This window comes from Nannobrachium achirus (genome assembly GCF_963921795.1).
Source record: "Nannobrachium achirus genome assembly, chromosome: 1".
Taxonomy (NCBI): Eukaryota; Metazoa; Chordata; class Actinopteri; order Myctophiformes; family Myctophidae; genus Nannobrachium; species Nannobrachium achirus.
This window is the reverse complement of record NC_137810.1, coordinates 63,939,237-63,961,428: the sequence shown is the minus strand read 5'-3', so window position 1 is coordinate 63,961,428 and position 22,192 is coordinate 63,939,237. Positions and strand designations below refer to the sequence as shown.

The window sequence follows — 22,192 nt, the reverse complement described above, 5'->3', positions numbered from 1 at the left end:
GGCCTGATGGTGGTGCTAAAAGAGACAGATCCATGTTGATGACATGAGTCTACTTTTACTCCACTATTTCTTTTTTTTTTTAACTTTAGTGTTGTTACATTGGAGATATACATGATTATATTATAAAACATACCTAGCCCATTTGAAAATAGCAGATCTACAAGTTTGTTGTGAGCTTAATTAAAATATTTGAATACTTTTTCCACCATTGCTCTTGCACTATTGCCCGCAACCAATGTTAATGCACGCAGCATGTAGGATCCGGATTTTCAAACTGTTGACTCGCCGGGAGGGTAGGTGAAGATGATGAAAACCTTTTGTTGTGGTGCTCATCTGGCATCGGGTCCCATCAGACACATAGCGGCACTGTTAGCATGTCGGCTAATAAGCTCTCTCCCTGTGTGTGTGTGTGTGTGTGTGTGTGTGTGTGTGTGTGTGTGTGTGTGTGTGTGTGTAATGACAACGACGTGAAGTCTCTCTGCGCACATTCTTGAACAAATTCCAGAACCGTGTCGCGTGCCTGTACGGAGGAATTTTGCATCATTTTCCCTAGAAGTCTGGCCGGGCAGGGGGGATTTCAGACCGGGCAGGGCGCCCGGCCTGTATAACGGTGGCGGAAACCCTGCTGAATATAACGTATCGCACCACATATCGATATCCCCATTAAACAATCAGCAATTGTATCACAATGTATCAGCTTACGGAAACGCATCTCAGGTTCAGACATTTCCCGTACAGTGTAAAAAACTTTAGGCCATTTGTTGTTTAATTCAAAAGGAAGGTGTGTAATTGCATAATATCACACTGTAGAGACTGCTCTGCCAACATGGTACAAGTTACACGAGAGCCTCCAGCACATAGAAAACGCTTTGTTCCTTTTGGTGTCGGTAAGTGTATATAAAATGGCTGCAGAGCTGTATCAACATTCATTGCGTTTCAGAATGAAGGCTTGTCGTGTGTTGCTGTTTGTCCTCTTCTGTGTGTGTGCGGTTGTCACTGCAGATGTCCATTTCCGTCTTGACCGACATGACGACCACGAAACAGAGTTGGAGCTGAGCATTGGCCATCATGACGACCATGACACCGAGTGTAACCTGAAAATACACACAGGTGAGGATGGTTGACAATACTTTACCCCGAAAACAAAGGACAATGTTTCTAAATGTATGTGCCCTTATATAAAATGCCATGACCCTCCATCTGAATGTAAAAAATACCACCCAGTGTGAAGTCTTTTATGAGTTACTTTCATTAGGCAATGCAGTTACTTAATCATGATTACATCTACAAAGGCTAGTTTAAAGGTTTGGTAAAATTCTAAAAAAAGAAAAGAAAAAAGAAAAATATGTTCTGATGTTCCCATGGAGAAAACAGTTGCTATGTGGTTGATACCCTGTCACATTTAACAATATCAATGTTTCCGCTTCCTCATCATACACAAAGCATCTATAGTAAAAGTAAAGAAAGAAAGAAGTGCAGGGATAAAAGGCTAGAATAGGGAAATGTTTGTTTTCCGAAAATTCAAACTAAAACTGCTAAAAATGATAACCTTCAACTTCAGATCCTACTACCACCACAGGTGATAATATTAATATATATATTAATATATATTAATATATATATATATATATATATATATATATATATATATATATACACACACACAATGCTATGCTATATACATTTTTACTTTTTGGTTCCATGGGTTGCTGCAGGGAAACTCGATCACCCAACAGAGAAGCTAGTCCTTGTCGTCTACACCGGAGGAACGATTGGAATGGTCCTCGAACATGGCGGTAACGTTATTTATTGTTTTCAGATTTGTATATACACACAATGCTATATGCATTTTTGCTTTTTGGTTCCATGGGTTGCTGCAGGGAAATTAGTTCACTAGACCATCTTGACTGGATGAAATCTCACACCTTGGAACAGAACCGTCGCCCTGGGGTTAGTAATACTCACCTACTATGGGCACCGGAGGAGGTGTCATTTGGTCCGGAATGTCCCCTGACATTTGAGCTATCAACCTATTTTTTCTGTCTTTTTTTTTCACCAACCGGCGCAGGTCCTAACGTGATGTTTTTTTTGTGAATGACACTCTTTCAAGCATTTCTCTCTCTTGAACCTTTTATTTTTGGCTTCTGTTGATTTGATTGACAAAAAGTACTTTATACATGTATAAAGTACTTGTTGTCAATCAAATCAAAACAAAAAATATATAAAAAATTACTTTTATGAAGAAAATAACAGACGTGAAGTGTATCACTTCAGTTGCAGGCTGCCATTTTCAAAACACAGTCGCACGTGCGTGCACAGCGCACACGCAGCACGCTCAGAACACAGTTACACACGCGCGCACACATGACGCGCGCACATAGAAGTGAAGCGAAGTTACCACACTGTTTGTGTGCTAAACATATCGAAACACCATGCGAATACATACAGTATATCTGACTCAAATACTCAGCAAAGGTGGATGGATTGTGACTCTCGTCGGCTATAGGGTGTGCCAATGTAGTTCTAAGAGCGGCCATTTCTTGGGTAAACACAGCCTTACACAGGTGTTCTGATTAGACTATAGCATTAGTTCTATGCGATCAAACAATTGAAACACCTGTGTTTTTACCCAAGAAATGGCCGCTAAGGACTACAATGACGTAGACGCTGGCACACACTATACAGCCTGTTAATGGACATCTGCACTCACTGGACTATATGCTTTATTGCGTCGCAGCATGGCTGTTGCAGATCAACAAGATCAAACTCGCTACGGATTACCCTCTTTCTGGATATGTTTTGGTCGCCGCGTCGAGCATTGCGTTGGTCGCATGAGCCGACTAGTAAATCGAGTAACAATGAAGTAAATGAGTAAATGAAAACATTTTAACACTCATCCTTTATTTTATGTAATATAAAATATGAACCTTTATTTTTTTCCCTTTAAATTCCAAAGTCAGCTTACAAGAGTGTCACAATGGTTCATCATAATCTTCTGAATACAATGGATATTTAATTTCACTGGGCTATATAGTTCAAGTACACACATGAAGGTAAGTTCTTAATAAACATAATTAAACATAATAAGGATGAGAAGATGGTCTTGTGGACCACATCACAAGGGCAAAAGGCATGTTTGGGCTTCTTTGTGGATAGACTTATCCCAAGTGTCTGTACATTCAGGCCATAACATCTCCACCTTCCTGCATTAATGACACTAAAACAGCGATGTAAGTGAACAGTGAACAGAAAAGTGCCCTTGACTTTAACACATACAAAGTAAAGTCTTCAGAAACTAAGTACAATGACAGAGACGGACATTTATTTTAATCTAGATTAGGCCTATACTATCAATTGTACTAACAGTTACTGTGACCCACAGTTTTGGTCCCAAAACCCCATGCTTTGCTGAAGTACCTTCGCAACCTTGTCATGTTCCATGATGAAAAATATGCCAAGGAGACAGACTTGTATGATCGCTATAAGGACCCAGAACAGATCTGCGTCCTTCCGTAAGTAAAACCATTCAACCACCAGTTGCCACATATGCTGTTGTTATAAACTCAATGCCTAAACCAACCCTATAACATACTGTAGCGTAGCTGCTAATGTTTTGTTGTCAGCCTGTGAGCAGAGTGCTCCATTTCCCAATTTCCCACGCAGGCACGCAGGCAGCCCAAAAAACAAGCGCACCTTTTTCAAACCTAAAGCCTTTCCCTGGTTTCTATTTACTGCTCAGTGCTCTGATCTGGTCACCTATTTGCATACATACAGTACATAAGTATACACAGACCTCTTTATACGCTCTAGGCCCAGACCAGATCAGCAAACTGCAAAGCTTTGGTTGGTGCTGAAAAGTTACAAGGTTAATTTTCATCATTGCATGCAGTACTGCTGTGGACTTACTATAACTAGAAGCAGTGCTCTCCCGAGCACAGGTCTCAACCAGGTCAGGTATGTTATTGTGGCCTCCTGGTGGCGCTATAATAGGCCAATGTGAAAAGGGTGCTCAGCAATCCATCCTCCTCAGCATCACTAATTATAGCTCCACCAGGAGGCCACAATAACCTGTCTTACCTGGAGGAGACCTGTGCTCGGAAGAGCACTACTTCTAGTTTTTCTTTGATTTCTTTTCCCACTTTTCCTGCTCTTTTCTGCTTTTCCCTTGCTGCTTTTTTGCTTTCCTGCTTTTTTTCCTGCTTGGCCACTTTATCGCTGCTTGCAGCTATATTATTGAACTTGTTTCTTAATCCAGGCTGAATAAACACAAGCAACGGATAGTGTACCGGATTTTGGAGTACAGCCCTTTGCTGGACTCAAGCAACATGTCAGAAAAAGACTGGATCAAAATTGTAAAGACTATTGAGGTACTACATTTTACACCCTTGAACATTAACAAGACCTGTCTTTATTATATTATAAAGCATTTTGTCACTAAATCTAGCCACATTCCACCAACGGGCAATTTTTCATCAACATTCTTTATTTGGTTGTCATTGTGCCTGCATGTACAGCTTGTGAAATATTCCATAATCAGTAATGTGGTGTCTCGTGTGTGGTATATTTGGCTGCAGGAAAACTATGAGGACTATGATGGTTTTGTGATCCTCCATGGCACTGACACCATGGCGTACACATCGTCTGCCCTCTCCTTCATGTGTGAGAACCTGGCCAAGCCAGTCATCGTCACTGGCTCACAGGTGAGCTGTATTCACAGGACAGATAAACAACAATATTTAGTCGGATCTATGGTGGTTTATTGCCTCGATCTGTTCAAAGACAAGAGCCTGCTGATAAGATGAAGGCCTGTTTTTTCAGATACCAATCTATGAGATGAGGACCGATGGCAGAGACAACCTGATGGGGGCGCTGTTGATCGCTGGACACTGTCACTCCAGTGGACAGCATGTCATTCCTGAGGTGGGTGAATCGGGCTGCCGCTGAAATCCGGATGAGGGTGATTATGAGCCTTTGAGATTGAATGTGTTAAAGGGAGTGAAAAGGTAAGGAAAGGCATAACAAGGAAAGGTATAGTTATGACAGGTCAAGGTTTTGTGCATAATTGAATGAGATATCATATTATATTAGGCTACCATGTGTCTTTCTGTCTTCAGGTCTGCCTGTACTTCTATGACAAACTGTACAGGGGGAATCGTGTGACTAAGGTGGATGCAGAGAGCTTCCGTGCCTTCAATTCTCCTAACCTGTCCCCACTAGCCGACGTCGGAGTGGATATCACAGGTAAGGGATGGGAATGGTTTCTGTTCTGTTTTTTGTGTGCCAACCAAGGTTATTATAGTTAACTAAATAAAATAAAATAAAAAATAAAATAAAATAGGTTTTACAAAAAAGCAAACTGAAACGGTATTGTGCATGTGTTGTCAAAATGTTTTAGAAAAATCATAGAAATTAGAAGCAGAGCAGTGCTCTTCCTAGCACAGGTCTGGAAGGTTATTGTGACCTCCTGGTGGTGCTATAATGCCAGTGTGAAAAGGGTGCTGTGTATTCTTCTAGTCCGGCTGCCCCTGAGGTGGGCTATGAAATTTAGTATATATATATATATATATATATATATATATATATACAGTATTTTCTGGACTATAAGGCGCACCTGACTATAAGGCGCACTGTCAATGAATGGTCTATTTTCAAACTGTTTTCATATATAAGGCGCACCTGACTATAAGGCGCACATAATAGACGCTACCGTTGCGTTATGCATCCAACAGATGGAGCTGTGCTAAAGGGAATGTCAATGTCAATGAATGATCCATATATAAGGCGCACTGGACTATAAGGCGCACTGTAGTTTTTTGAGAAAATTAAAGGCTTTTAAGTGCGCCTTATAGTCCGGAAAATACGGTATATATATATTTATTGGACTAAAATATTGTCTATATACATACAGTCATGAATCCACCTGCTGACTGCCTGTCAGCATTGAGCAATTTCTTTTATAGGGGGTAAATGTTTGGGGCCCATATTACTATACAATATACTATAAAGGGGAAAAAACTGCTTTAAGTAGCATGTGAGGGGTCAAACTCAGGGATTTTAATTATTCGGAATCCATTGCAAGCATTTGTTTTGCATGAAAAACATTCCTTTGGCTAAAAACAGTAACAGTAAAGGCCTGTTGGGCAGCCATAACATATGGCCTTTCATGGCAATCGGACACTGCCTACATGATTTTGTTCCATAAATGTGTGTTTCAAAAGTCGACCTACCGGTGGCACTATAACAGGCCAATGTGAAAAGGGTGGCATTTCTTCCTTGACCTTGTGGGAATGTTTGTGCAATGTTTTAAAGAAAGATGAATATATGATTTTACGCATTTTGTTCAAAACAGCCAATGTTAGACAATCACACCCAAAAAAATAATCTCTCAGTTGAACACATTTTAAATGTGTGAAACTTTTCCACCCATTTTATATGAGTAAATTTATATATGGGATATATGTAGTCCCAAGTCAAATCTACATTCAATGCAATGCATGTTGTTCAATTAGTCCAACTCATTTTCATTAACTTAAGCCAAGTTAATTATATGAACTTAATTAATTTACGTTTGTCCAACTCAAACAAATGTTAACGTAAATGTGTTGGTTCAACTCATTTTTATGGAATTAAGCTAAGATAAATAAAATACTTTTACATTTACATAAGAAGAGTTCGGTTTCAGGTTTTCTTCTGGATGATTTGCTTCAAGTTTTACAATATCAACATACAGATGCATAATGGATATATGCAATAGCAGTGATTATTGAATAATCAGAACATTTAAGAGAAAACCAACGCAATAACCTCAAAGTTACCATGCGTTCTTCTCTTCTTCACCTAGCATGGGGAGGGAGCTCAAGCTTAAACTAGCAGCCTAGCAGTTAGGGTTAGGGTTTAGGCTCAAATACTGACAAATCAAATTCTGACATATGACAGTCATCTTGCCAAGGCAGACACATTGATATGATACATTTAGCATTTTTAGCTCCCGAAAGCTTAAACATTTCCCTGAAAACCTAGAAAAATGCTGTTCCCAGCATGCTTTGCATAACATGTGACCAACTTATTTGACCAATCAAGGGAAAGGGCTGGAGTCACTTCTCAGATCTGTAAAATGTACTTAATAAAATTGAGTTGGATTCAAACAATATTCTCAGAATAATTTCAGCCTTAAAAACTACTCAATAAAATTGGTGAGAGGCGTGGTTTATGGGACTCTGGGAGTTTTCATTGGAACTCATTTTCAATGTGTTTTTAAATTCCATTACTAAGATTTGAGTTACATGAATGTAATATAAATGCATAATGTTAAATGAATAGATTTTGTATAAGCACTATTAATTACATTTGAGTTGGAACAATTTAATAAAAATGCATATATTGTAAATGTATATATTTAAGGTAAGCACGATTAATATTTGTTCAGTTACATCAATTCAATACATTTGCATATATTATAATTAAATACATTTAAATAAAGCCAACATAATGTAAATGTATCACATCTGGCACTATTAATAATATTTGAGTTATATCAATTAAATGTATATGCTTATGCCTTGAAGTGAAGTAATTAAATAAAGCAAACATAATGTATATGTGTCACATTTATAGGGGGGTTGAATCAGTTTTTTGGGTGCATAGTGGAATATGAAATATCAGACAGATACGTCTTGATCACATGACTATAGAAATACTCTGTATTGATTTGTGTGATTTTTGGATCAAATCTGAAGGCGTAATATCCAAAGATGTGTTTTACATAAGTGGGCCTCCTGGTGATGCTATAAAAGAGTCAATATCACCATAATGTACATTTGGGATTTCCCATTTCCCAAAAAAAAATCTGAGATTTTCCTAATAATTTTATAATCATTGTATTAAGTAGATGTTAGGCTGTTAGAAATGAATGTTGGTCAAGCTCGCACACTTTTTATAAATTAACAGCAAGCATTCAAAAATATATGCACACACACATATAAGTATGTAAATGTCCTCCCTGTCATGAACCATGTCCACCCTGCCATGGGAGGCTTGATGGCTTGATGGCAGGGTGGACAATGGCAGGGTGGACATTTTGGGCTAATTTTAGCATTTAATCAACACATGGTGGATCCTCTGTTAGCAACATGGCTAAGTTAGCAAAGTGACTTTGTACTGTTTAACAAACATATTTCACATTTCTGAAAATATGTAGGCTATATTAATAGATGTTTTTGCCATGATAGGGTGGACATGTTAAGCTTGACAACACCCTACTGTACACCTAATATCATGAAAAAATAGAAAATACAAGTGTAAATACTTACTGGCAACTGGCCACAGCCTCAGCCTCCATTGAAGAAAGACAGGAAGTAGGTAAAAACTAGGTAAAACTTAGACACACCTTCTTAAAGGGCCAGTTTAACCCCAAATGACAGGGTGGACAGCAAAGCCAGGGACACACGTAAAATGATAAAAAATATTATGAAAATAGAATTTAAATGCTCCAAATTACATTTTTTATCAAATAACCTGTTGTGGACACTACAACTATGTTAAAAAAATAAAAAATATATACAATTTAACCACTTATTAGACACTCTGTACTTAGTAGATTGGTGTGGGGGACGTGCCAAAATCACATACCTCCAGTCAAACAAATCTGTGTAAAATCAATTAAATATATTTCAAGAGAATACTCATTCTACTAAAATGTGTGTAAATGATTGTCCATTCATAATATGACCCCAGAGTTCTATTATTCTGTTACATTTTCAGGATAATTGAATGATTGTAGTGGGGGACACCAAATGTACATTATGGTGATATTGACTCAAAAGGCAGATGTGAAAAATACAGGGCAAAGCTTTGTCCTTGGCCTCTATAGGGAGTGCACATACAAAGTTTTACACTGATCAGTTCCATCCTGATTGGCTAAGATTGGCTTCCAAAGTTTGCAAGAGTGCTTCCTTTTGAAAAAAATGCATCAAATCATGATCACAGAGTGCGATTTCTGTGAAATGTTTCACATTACCACTAGGCAGAGAAAGAAATGTCACTTATTTTTTTATGACACATTGTGAGCATTGTCGGCTATTTCCATTATCAATGTCCTTTTTTGAAGGCCGGGTGACATGGCCAAAAAAGCTAATTAAGGCTATCAAATTAGCATAATTTTTTAATGATGTCATGTACCCCCATGTTAAATTACCCAATCAAATTAATTTATTGTAGTTACTGCACTGGAAGTAGTACTTTCTGTACAGTAACTGCAATAAATTAATTTGATTGGCTAATATGGGGGGAGGGGCGGAGTTGAGCGGCGAGCATTATCTTGTGAAACAACCCCAACATAACTGTGCGAGGAGGAGAAATGCGACAATTCATAAACCGAATTTTAAAACAAGCAGTTCTAGGGGTAAAAAAATTATAGAATCTGTTATAGAATCCACCCTAACTGCGTACAAAGTACAATTCTTCTACCAAAAAGGTGTCAGAGATTAGAACGAGGGTCCAGCGATCTCCTCCTCGGCAGCTCTGAGCAGCCATTTAGCAGCCATCTCTGCCCTGCTGTCTCACCGGAGCACACGGAGGACCGTGGCTCATACACTGTGTAGCCTATGTGTGTGTGTTCGGACCTGCCCGAGATCCGAAATTACCCGGGGTCCGACCCGCCCCGAGCCGGGTAACGGGGCCGTTTATGCGCAGTGAGGTCGGGGCCGGGTCGGAGCCGCCGCCGTATGTCACGGGTCCTGGGTATTTGATAGTGAAATCGCCGGTTCCTGATACCCGAGGGGAACCGAGTCAGCCGAGATTGAAAAAAGATGCATACAAGTGCACTACAACGATTTCGCCACAAGATGGCCCTAAATGATACAGCAGGTAATCTTAAGCCTAGATAGTGAAATAAAGTTGTTTAGAAACTCAGCCTCAGGAGGAGGACACTGTCTGCCGTGTCTGGGGCAGTTATATTATTATCAAAGATATTAACGTAACGTGTTGGTTTGTGGTTCACAATCACAATGGAGTTGTCATCGCGTTTTGTCATGCTCTGCAAAGCATAATGGAAACTTCAAAGCAGACTATTATCAACAACATGCGACAGAAAATGATAGCATTAGCATCATTGGCTAGCCAAAGAAGAGCGTGCGTGCGTGCGTGCGTGCGTGCCTACGCGTGTGTGTGTGTGTGTGTGCGCGCGCGCGCGCGTGTGTGTGTGTGTACACACACAATAGCTCTCGAAAATAGCCGTGCCGTGCGGCGGTACAAGCTAACAACAACGCATCACGTTGTGCGCGGCACCGCACGACGGACGAAGTATACATTCAATACTAACTGATAAGGCCCCGCCTCCTTTTCAGACTGTTTGGAGAGAGACCACGTGACCTACTGTATCATAATGTTAAACTTCTGGGCGTGTCAGCATACCTTTAAGTATAAAGTTGTAAAATATGTCAGTCATTTCTTTGTATATTTAGGTTATGTGTCATATCTGCCATGTGCACCTTCAAACCTACAAGTCAAACAGAAATGTAATTGTCAACGACAAAAACAGTTAATCGCAATTATTTGAACTAGACCTTACCCGTTCAAAGATATGTGCTCCAAAATATGTGTGGGTTGTGGGGAAAGTTACTGTAACTGGTGCGTGCGTGAGAATATGTGGGAGCATCATAATGTAAGGAGCAGCCCATGGAGGAGTGTATATTTATGATGGATACAAATAATTTAACAGCAAAATTAGGTGAATAGAGGTATGGGGATGTATGCACTTACTCCACATAGTTTTTCCATACCCGTTGAAAGATGACCCGGTGCATGCATGACCCATGCATGCATGCAGAGAGAGAGAGAGAGAGAGAGAGAGAGAGAGAGAGAGAGAGAGAGAGAGAGAGAGTGTGTGTCTCTTCACTGCAACATTCCTAACTGTGAGAGAGGTGTGTGTGGGGCTATGGGATCCCATGGCCTGGAGGAACGGACCGTAACCCTGACAACAGGCTGAGCTGAACAGGCTGTGCTGTACAGAAGTGGTGAAGAAACGCTATTAAATAGCTTGAATTTGGTAAAAATGGAAATCGGGCTCGGTCACCGTCAGTATAATACTAATGGCCAATGTCATGTGAAAATTGGGATCAGTTGCTGAAGAGATAAAGGTGGAAATGCATTTTGTGACTGACTGTACTACTGACTGACCACTGACTGACCTCTCTCTAAAATTATAGTATGGATGACAATTAATCGTCATGTAAGATGTCATAATCGTGACAGTCCTAGGTGTTGCCTTTGTTGAACTGTTCTCTCTGTCTCTCCTGCAGTGAACTGGGACATAGTGCGGAAGGCCAACACTACTGCAAAGTTCAACGTGAGTGAAGAGCTGAACCGTAACGTGGGTCTCCTCCGGATCTACCCCGGGATCACTGCTACTACTGTGAGTCAATGTTGCAAGATCCTGCGTGAGCAGCCAGGTCTATGAAAACAAGCCCAAATAATCTATAGTAGGGATGCGGAGATAAATCGATACGTATCGTAATCGCGATACAAACGTGCGCGATACAAGTGTACAAATCGGTTCATTCAGTGTGTATCGGTACAATAGACGGCTGAAATCGTGATGGATCGTACCGTGAGTGTCTGGATTGGTAAACTCCGCGGCTGTATCTGTTTTTCCATATAGTATTTCATTATATCCTGTGTTTCCGAGGCGCCTTGAATGCACCATCATTAGCCGTTCAGCCCCCTCCCCAAAAGCCAGTCTTTAACGCGAGCCGCGACTCTGCAACATCTGCACTCTGCATGCAGGCAGCCAGGGAGACAGACAGTGCAGCGAAATGCAAGTGAATCAACACAGACGAACTAGCAGCCCCACGGGTTACAAAGATGCAAGATTAGTAGTACAGTACTTAGCTTTATAAGATTCAAGTCCGCTGCGCTGATTGTTGTCACAGAGTAGCACAGGCTGAGTGATATTATAATCAACAGCTGTTTCTCTGACGGACAATTGATTGAGATCATCTTCTGCGCTATATTAACTGCGCACACACACAACAACAATGTTGCTGGGTGTTGTAGGACTACTGCTTGCGTTTAAAACAAAGTATTTGTCACTGTTCTACAACTTTCCTGTTGATGCAATGATGCAAGCAACTCTCTCACTTTCTCTGCTGCTAGTTCTGCTCTGGGAAAGAAGCCTAATTTATACTTTGCAGTAGAAGGGTGTCGCACCTAAAATAGCAGACCTACAAGCTCATAATGCGTTGTGGATGCGACACGCTGTGAGCTTGTAGGTCTGTTTTTAAAACATTTTGGCTTACATCCTGGATTAAATATAATATAATATAATATAATATAATATAATATAATATAATATAATATAATATAATATAATAATACAAACCAGGGAGGGACTTTATTGTTTTTCAGGTCAAGGACCCCTTATAGCTCAGACAGAGATCAAGCTGTAGGCTAGGCATTATAGCCTACTGTATCACACAAATATTTGGCAGGCCCCCTGTAATAACCCTGGATTGGGGTCCCTGACCCCCAGTTGACGACATATACTAATAATGACATAGGCCTTCTATATGATTAGTTTTCAAACAATTCTACAATAGCCAGCAGCTTTGTGTTCTCCCAGAATACTATATGTTGGGTTGTTAGACAGAGCCTAGTACTACAGTGAAACAATAAATTGCCTTGAATTTAAATTGTATACATTTTTAGTAGCTATATTTTGTGAAATGTGGGATGTGGCTTCAATCGTGGTGAATCGTGAATCGTATCGCATCGTATTGGGAAGAGGGGTGAATCGTGATGTATCGTATCGGCAGGATTTCAATGTATCGCAATTATATCGTATCTTTGGCAGTGTATCGAGATGCGTATCGTATCGCCTCAGTGGTCGAGATTCGCATCCCTAATCTATAGGCCACATGAGCACATTAACTCTTTTACCGCTTTGAACGTACACGCTCTCCCCATTCTTCAAGTAGCGCATAGCCATGAACGAGCGGCCATTCGTTCGTTCTTTACCTTGTCTAAGCACTGTGAGCAGATGAGCTGGTCGCGGGTGTCCACAGTAGAAACTGCTCCCTTAACACTGGTCTCAAATCTCGACCACACATAAACAACAATGTAGGCGGAAACACTTTCCTGGACGTTTTCCATGACTGGATCTAGTTAATCCATTTCTATGCTCTAAACTACTGGTGTGAGGTAGGGACATTTGCAAGCCTTGTTCATTGTATATGGCTGCCCCCTGCAGTCAGTTTGACTTGATTTTGAAAATAGCCTGAAATAGCCGATCTACAAGCTCACAGTGTGCCGCAATGCAACACGTTGTGAGCTTGTAGCTTGTCTATTTTCAAAATATCTGGAAATTAAATGTTGAATATTTGGAACACAAATCTGGTACGGGGCTCACTGACACATATCTCCTTAAACCAATCCAGTGACTTTGATTGGTGCAGGGCTGAGCATGGATCAGATTGTAAATACCACCATTTATCTATTTCACTGTATTTTCACTGTATGACAAATTATATGGGGTTTAAGTAATTTTGTTCAATCTATCTCTTTCCTAGGAAATATTTTTAGCTAGACTTTAGAAACCTGCACCAAATGGCAGTTGAAAGGATTAGAAAGCATGTCTGATAACAGGACTACAGTCTCAAACAAGGAGGGGAATTGACATGTGCTTGTTCTTCTTTTTTCTGACATAGAATGAATGTATAAAGGCAACAAGCCATTGCTTGTATCTGTAAATGTAATCAATTACAGTTGTGCTTTTATCATTACATATATTCCATTACCTCAAAGTTCTGTTTCAAAGTTGTCACAGTAGTGCTTTTTTCCTGTGAAAAATAATATGCAGGATATGGGGCATGACCAATCACCCACTAAAGACCATGCATAGGCAAGCCTTTCAGACATGCTTCTAGCTCAGTTAGCCGGACAGAATGGGCAGAATGTATGTGGGGTGTTTATCTGAGGTTTTTGTGTTTATCTGGGTGCAGGTGAAGGCATTCCTCCAACCGCCCATGGAAGGTGTGGTGCTGGAGACATTTGGTGCCGGGAATGCCCCCGACAAAAACAAAGACCTGATGGAGGAGCTGAAAAAGGCCACAGCCCGGGGTATCATCATCATCAACATCACCCAGTGTCTGAGGGGGACTGTGATAATGTTATACGCCACTGGCAAGGCAATGACTCTTTTAAGAGTAACAGTACTGCAGTCTTGTGATAGAAAAACAACTATATTTTGCATTTAGTAACCTTCTTCCTCCCAACAGGCTCTGGTAGACGCAGGGGTGATATCTGGCGGTGACATGACTCAAGAGGCTGCCCTGTCCAAGCTGTCCTACGTCCTCGCCAAGTCAGAGCTTGATCTGAAGGCCAAAAAGGAGGTGTGTGTGTGTGTGTGTGTGTGTGTGTGTGTGTGTGTGTGTGTGTGTGTGTGTGTGTGTGTGTGTGTGTGTGTGTGTGTGTGTGTGCGTGCGTGTGTGTGTGTGTGAGTTGAAATATAAACTCCAAGAAGAACAAGTGAAGCTAAAATAAAAAGTTGTATGCTCTGCGTGTGTGTGTGTGTGTGTATGTGTGTGTGTGTGTGTGTGTGTGTGTGTGTGTGTGCGTGCGTGCGTGCGTGCGTGCGTGCGTGCGTGCATGCGTGCGTGCGTGCGTGCGCGCGTGCGTGCGTGCGCGCGTGCGTGCGTGCGCACGCGAGCGTGTGTTTCCAGATGATGGAAAAGGACCTCAGAGGTGAGAGGGGTGACCTGGACGGAGACAAGCTCTACCTGAGTGACAGCCGCTTTGTTCGCTACAAGGAGGTGAGCTGACCCAGCTACAAGACACACAAACATGCAAAACTGTTTTCATCTTGTTCTGACCTTTAGCTGACAAGGCACCAGGATCTCCTGTTCTGAGCATGTCATTATTTAGGTGAACTTTCTTATTAACACATCGGGTGCCCAGAATTATTCGACGTTTAATTTGCTGGTGCCCATGGCAACCCGCCATTTTACATACCTTCGAAGTACTGGCGAGAAAAGTAATCCGAGTAAATGTAATCCAAGTATGTCCTGTTTATTTCGCAAAAATCTTTTCTTTCAGTCAGGACCGTTTTTTATCAATTCTAAGCCACAGTGTTTGTGTTACGGCCGGTAGAAGAGGCTGCCGTTTTGAGAAAAAAAAGAAAAAAGGAAGAGAATCCGGAGAAAACAGCATTTTTGTGCAGCCGCTAAACAGGAAGTCAACGAGACAGACAGCACGTCTGGGTGACGTAATTTCGCGCTGCATGTTGGGAAATGGAGTTTGTTTCATCACCGCGGTAGCCAAGTGCAGTACAGTACAGTATAGTTTACTGTACAACGCGTCGAATGCGTCGTGGGCACACGTAAACATCAAAGAGATTGGCGCGTGGGCACCACGTGGGCGTTTAATGTGTTAACTTTTTAAGAAAGTTCACCTAAATAATGACATGCTCCGAACAGGAGATCCTGGTGCCTTCACTGCCTTGTCAGGTAAAGGTCAGAACAAGATGAAGTTAAATAATGACATGCTCAGAACAGGAGATCCTGGTGCCTTGTCAGGTAAAGGTCAGAACAAGATGAAAACAGTTTTGCATACGCCAGGGTTTTTGAAAATGACACATCACATTGCAAGCTTGTATGTACACATTTCAATGAAAATAGGGCTTAAGTGATTTAAAAAACTTCTTTTTCATTTAAGTCAGCTAATATCCTGCACACACTTGTCTCTTACATTTGTATTATTATTATTATTAATTATAGTTTTTATTTAGTTCAGTTAAGAAATATTTTTTTTTTTTTTTAGTTTTAGTTTTCGTTATCTCGTTAGTTCTTATTGACAAATGCTCATTCCACGAATGCCAGATGCTTACAAGCTGTACCTTGTTGTAAAGGTGACAAATCAATGATAAAAAATGATATCAAACACAATACCATTTGGTATTATTAAAGGGGAGATATAATGGACCGAAGTCAAGTTTCCTTTCGTTTTGTGCACGCCACGGTTTATAATAACCTCGCTCCTATCTTGACCTACTGTGTGTGTGTGTGTGTGTGTGTGTGTGTGTGTGTGTGTGTGTGTGTGTGTGTGTGTGTGTGTGTGTGTGTGTGTGTGTGTGTGTGAGCGTGCGTGCGTGTGAGCGACGAGCGTGCGTGCGTGGGTGTGTATGCACTGGTAATGAAAAGTGCTGAATACAGAGGCCTAATTTATACTGAATTGCATGCCAGTGTCTCACTCCTAAAATAACAGATTTACAAGTTCACAACACATCATGATGCCGCAATGTGACCCGTTATGCGTTTGTAGATTTTTTTTTTTTTTTTTGCTTTTCTTACCTATACTACATGTCAGTCTAACGGTTAGACTGACATGTAGTTAGACTCTAACCAGTGTGGCTGGTTCTACAGACAGGGATCACCATATATGGGCATAAAAGGGATTATATGTGGCCGATGTGGACTCCATATATGGACATTCCCATATTAAGTCCTGTTAGGTGAACCACACTAACATAATCCCTTTTATGCCCATATATGGAGATCCCTGTCTGTAGAACCAGCCATACTGGTTAGACTGGCATGTATTGTCTAGACTGACATGTACTGTAGGGCTATATACCGTACCGTTATATTGGCATTCACAGATATGGGCTTAATATTGATTTCTTTTTTCTTCTTCTCTCTCCTCTTCTCAGAGCGACAAGTGATTGAGTTCAAGGCACCGCCATCTGGGTGCAAGGATGGTGCTGGATGAAAACAACTGGACCCGTCCACTTTCTCCGCTTCAACCTGTCTTCATCAATCTGTAATCAAGTTTCACATTGTCTCTTTTAAAGAACAACTTTGTTTTTTTTACAACAAGGGTTCATATTTTAGATTGTAATTAGAGAAAAGAAAAGATGAATATGAATGTGTTTTCATTTACTGCTTTCTATTGTTTTAGACATTTTAGTATTTTGATTTCAGTGGCTGGGGGCATGCACGTACAGGTAAGTGGCTAAATATGTCATTTTAGACACAATAAGCCGTCAATTTCTTTGTTACTATTTACACCAGCCCCCATAAGTCACAATAAGTGCATCTTGGGAATAGGCTTATTATGTTTAAAAAAATACATATTTTGCCACTTGCATGTATGCATGCATGCAAATCAAAATACTTAAAATCACTATAACAATAGAAAGCAGTGAATTACAATATTTTAACACTTCTAGTCTTTAGACCTTAACTAATTTCAAGCCGATCCTGAGTATACTCGTGAAAAATACTCAAGTATTTAGAGTGCCGATCCCGAGTATACTTGCGAAAAATACTGTATATAGAGTAACGCCGGTTCTCCTACCCAATAGCCTGGCGGAAGGTCCTGGCACGATCGGCCTCGCCGATTCATCATCATCACGGATCCACGTGCACAAAATAGTAATCCCATAACATGGAGGCCGACGGGGAATCTCATCTTTAATGTCCATTTTCTCCAAACAACACTTTTAAAGCCAAGGATGGCATTAGATTCTCGCTACAAAAACATAATAACAAAGGCATCGATCGGCCATTTTAGAAAACCACATGGTGTGACGACCGCTCCCGTTGTATGACGTCATGACGTCAACCCAGAAGTATTTACGCAATGGACTTCTGGCCTTCAAAATAAGACAATGGAGCGTAATGGAGCCCTGCGAGCGGCACGCTACACATTTAACCCGTTCATGTCTGAAGCACTAAATGGGTTAAAAGGATTCCTGGCTAATAAACCAAATGTGCCTTAATACACTAGAATTACCAGTAAGACTCCCTAATCGGGAGATAAGCGACCGCCAGGTCGCAGCGTGATTTTAGGGCAAAATGTGTAGGAGCAGTGTCCAAAAATGTGGTTCAAAAAATCGGCCTGATGGTGGCGCTATATGGGACATCCATATTGATGAGATGAGTGTAGACATACTGTGTACCGATTTGTGTGATTTTAGGGCAAAATCTGTAGGAGCAGTGTCCAAAAATGTGTTTGAAAAAATCGGCCTGATGGTGGCGCTATATGGGACAGATCCATGTTGATGACATGACTACAATGTAAAATTTAAAACACCTTAAATATTTTACTTATTCTAGAAATAGCTAATCTTTCACTGATGTCATTGGTCCATGTGTGGTCTATCCCTATGGAATTCATGGATTGCATGTGCAATGCATTGATGCTCAGATTAATCATAAGAATATTGTCATTTCACATGCATTGCATAAATTCCATAATAGGGATAGAATAGGTAAAATATTTAAGGTGTTTTTAAGTTTACAATTTAGTTATAGAGGACAATTCTAATGTATTAAGGCATATTTGGATTAGGGATCTTTTTAAACACATTACTTAAAGCCATTATAGACTTGCTATAGTTTGGGCCCTAATCTAGTATCCGCCCAAACCTCTTGCAAGCACAGCTTTGAATCTTCAATGATAAAATATAGCACAACGCCCAGAGTGGGCAGCACTACTGTACAGGGGCGTCACAAGGGGGGTTAAGTGGGACTGAGTTACTAGGACCCAAGGTGGAGGGGCCTTAATTATTTTATACTTCAGCTATTGAAAAATTGCAGATATACAAGCTCACAGCGCGGCACAGAGTGCCACGCTGCGAGCTTGTAGATCTGCTATTTTTGAAAAGTCGTGAAAATGTGTGCAAATCATTGAATATGTGTATTTTTTAAGCGAACATTTGTAACTCAAATTCTGCTTCTGGGGGGGTCCCTGGAACTAAATATTTTTCTGTGAAAGTGTATGGATTTTTTTCGGGGGCGGCATGGGGTATAGAGAAACTGTTATTAGAGCACGAAGGGTTCCCAGTTCGAATCCGGGCTCCCCCTGAGTGATTGTCGAAGGGTCCTTGGGCAAGACTCTGAACCCCTAGTTGCTCCCGGTGAGCAGGTTGGTGCCTTGCATGGTTTCCTCTGCCACCGGTGTATGAATGTGTGCTTGAATGGGTGAATGTAATGCACAATCTCTGTAAAGCGCTTTGGATAAAAGCGCTATATAAATGCACCATTTACCATTTTTACTCTTACAAATGTGGGTGTCTCTGCTGCTTCACATATTAGTACTACTACACTTATTGAATGTTGTCATGTTGATTGAAATGACACAATGTGGTCTTGCAAAAGCAGAAATAAAATATATTTCAAGAAACGGTGTCCTGCAATCAATGTGAATCTTAACAAGTAGGGGTGTAACGATACATTTTAACAGTGATTCGATAAGCAGCACGATACCTGGTTCATGATACAATACATGGATTATATTGGTTAATTCATGGAAATACGATACGATTCGATTCAATGATTTAAAATCGATATAGTAACTATAGCAAAGAAATTAAATGTGTGTGAAACATGTCGTTTTTAAAGGGGAAATTGTATTATTATGGATATAATTTATATAAGTAAACATAGTGATTCTCTTAGTTTTGTTGGTGTCAGGGGTGTCGCACCAAATTCTGGGCCCTGGGTACAAGGATTTTAACCCATTTAGACTGGGAACACATTATTACGCATTATTTTGTGCTTTAACTATTGAAAATAGCAGATATACAAGCTCACAGCACGGCGTTGCAAGCTTGTGGATCTGCTATTGATTTGAAAAATCGTGAACATTTCTGCAAGTCTTTGAATATTTCAAATCCTTCTAAGGCTTTTGGAAAAACCTATGTTTCTATGTCAGTGGTGCTCAAACCTTTTCATGTGTATTTCACATGAAACGGGTCAGGGGTCTGCCATCAGAATAGCCCCACCAGGGCCCCCGCTAGGGGGCAATGCTGTTCAGGTGTCTGCCATGGGAACCTGGGGCGTCACAAGGGGGGAAAGGGACTTTAGCTATTGAAAAATAGCAGATATACAGTGCCACGCTGCATTTTTGAAAAGACGTGAAAATGTGTGCAAATCTTTGAATATATGTATTTTTTAAGCAAACATTTGTAACTCAAATTTTTCTTCTGGGGGGTCCCTGCAAGTATTTTGAGATGGGGGTCCGTGGCCAAATACATATCATTTTGCAGGTCCTTCACATGAAAATGTTTGAGCACCACTGACATAGAAACATATAGGTTTTTCCAAAAGTATGGGCATAAAAGGGATTTGTTCCCCTGGCATCACAGGGATATATCTAACAGGGCATCATTTAATATTGATGACATCAGGGAACTCCATATATGGGCATAAAAGGGATTCTGTTAGTGTGACATCACAGTGAACAGTGAAGCCAGAGCGAGCGTGATTTCAGAGCGGCAAACCCATTCTGGTAGAGTGGTTCCCCTGACATCAGTGACATCAGAGCATGATGACATCATGATGACACATTTTTACGGTCTATGGGTTTGCTCATAGACCGTATACACGTCTATGTAATAGTGGCCCAACTCTCATTAACAGCCAGTGTTAAAACTGGTACCTTTGTCAACACCTTATTACTGAGATTTGCTAATAAATAATTATGATTACACCCCTTGGTTGAAGTGTATTGTTTAAGTATTACCATTAGCGTACCCATATAATATATAAGACTTCCGACAACGCCACCTCTATTAAAGAGGAAAGAAGGTTCGTTAAATACGTAACCTTTAAGGACACACAGGTTCGTCATACGGGATACCAGAGCAATATAACCTTTCAGGAGAGAGTGGACCACGACACCAATTTAGTAAAGTGTAGTCTCTCAAGAACAGCCTCAGAGAACGCTACGCTACTGAGTCTGTCACACACCAAACTCACGGAAGGGATTTTGGGCGGTACCCAAGTCTGGTGACAGGCAGCGCTTTTGACCAATCAAACATAGTGGGCGGTATCTAATGTGTGCGTTGACTATGCATTCCCCCTCACGGGTGGAAACAAACCATCTTTCAACTGTACATATTCTTTGTGCAGCTAAATAAATCCCTCTGTAGTCTATATAGACAAGCGAATTGCTCCATTTAAATATTCATTGACCCACCCGGTTTTCCACACAATGTATGGGTTTCACATTGCCACTATTTGCACAATCAAAGAATGCTTTTGGAAATCGTTGTGCATAACAATAGAATTAAATGGAAGGAAGAATGGCCTACATTACAATAACGAACTACATTTGTTAGTCTACACAGTAAAGTGCAGCAATATGCCTATATGAATTTAGATTTTAGTGTATTATTAGTAGGCTATAGAGTAAATGTAAACGTTGCAACTTCTAGTCTAAAAGACTCATGTATTAAATTATTATATTATAAAACATACATTAATCAACTAGCCCTATTTTATTCCTAGACAGGCTATTTAAAAATAGCTGATCTACAAGCTCACAACAACGTCGCATTGTGGTTACATTCTGCACACTGGGTACTTTGAGTACTACTTTCTGCTTTTGCAATACTTTTATACTTTTACTCAAGGGCTACATTTTGAATACAAGACTTGTGCATGATACTTAAGTAAAGAATGCGAGTACTTTTCCCACTACATTGCCTAAGCACGCCAGTATTAGTAAAAGCACACATCACAGATAGATTTATAGAGTAATATAAGGCAACTGTAAATGTTTAAAAAGACGACCTGAAAAGTGAAAACCTGACGGCCGTATGCTAACACGCTAGCTTACTGCAGTTAGCCAGCCGGGAGAAAGCCTGGTAGGCGAGGTTAAAGCAGTTATACATTATCATAACATCCCATATTGATTTAAAACATCAATCCACTGTATTGCAACACACCATGACATCCGAGGCTATATAAACGTTTGCTTATTGTGGGTAAATTCGTTGTGTCTTGGTCACTGGTCTGCAGCAGATCCATCATTCATATAAATAAGTGAACCATTTCAATCTAAATGGGTTTCATATTGAAAGTGGCATTCTTTGATTTCACAAGCCATTGTTGACAGTTTGACACATTCCAACACAGCTTATTTAAATGCAGATTGCTTGTATGCTAATAGAGTCACAACTTCTCATTAGCTTTTCAGTCCATCATCATTCATGTAAGCTTTATAATTAGCTTCATACTAACATTAACATTAAATATTAACAGTACCATAGGCATACACATTAAGCAACATTATCTGTGCATAGAACGATACATTTGTTAATCAAACCAAATGTTTATTATACAGATAATCATACACATTGTAAACGTAGTATACAGTAGGCCTACATAAATGCAACATAACTTTAGGGTTTATT

General features: G+C 40.3%; 1 protein-coding gene across 1 annotated transcript; it reads left to right on the top strand.

Moving 5' to 3' along the window:
* Positions 1-826: 826 nt before the first annotated feature.
* Positions 827-16,758, top strand: LOC308289335 (L-asparaginase 1-like; the record flags this gene model as incomplete). The annotated part of the gene is made up of 14 exons (XM_080731020.1): positions 827-887; positions 1,003-1,110; positions 1,716-1,796; positions 3,383-3,512; positions 4,256-4,367; positions 4,575-4,700; positions 4,819-4,920; positions 5,115-5,241; positions 11,298-11,410; positions 13,995-14,180; positions 14,271-14,384; positions 14,715-14,804; positions 15,434-15,566; positions 16,700-16,758. 14 exons carry the CDS (start codon positions 827-829, stop codon positions 16,756-16,758), a joined length of 1,542 nt encoding a protein of 513 aa, XP_080587146.1.
* Between the last annotated feature and the right edge of the window lie 5,434 nt (positions 16,759-22,192).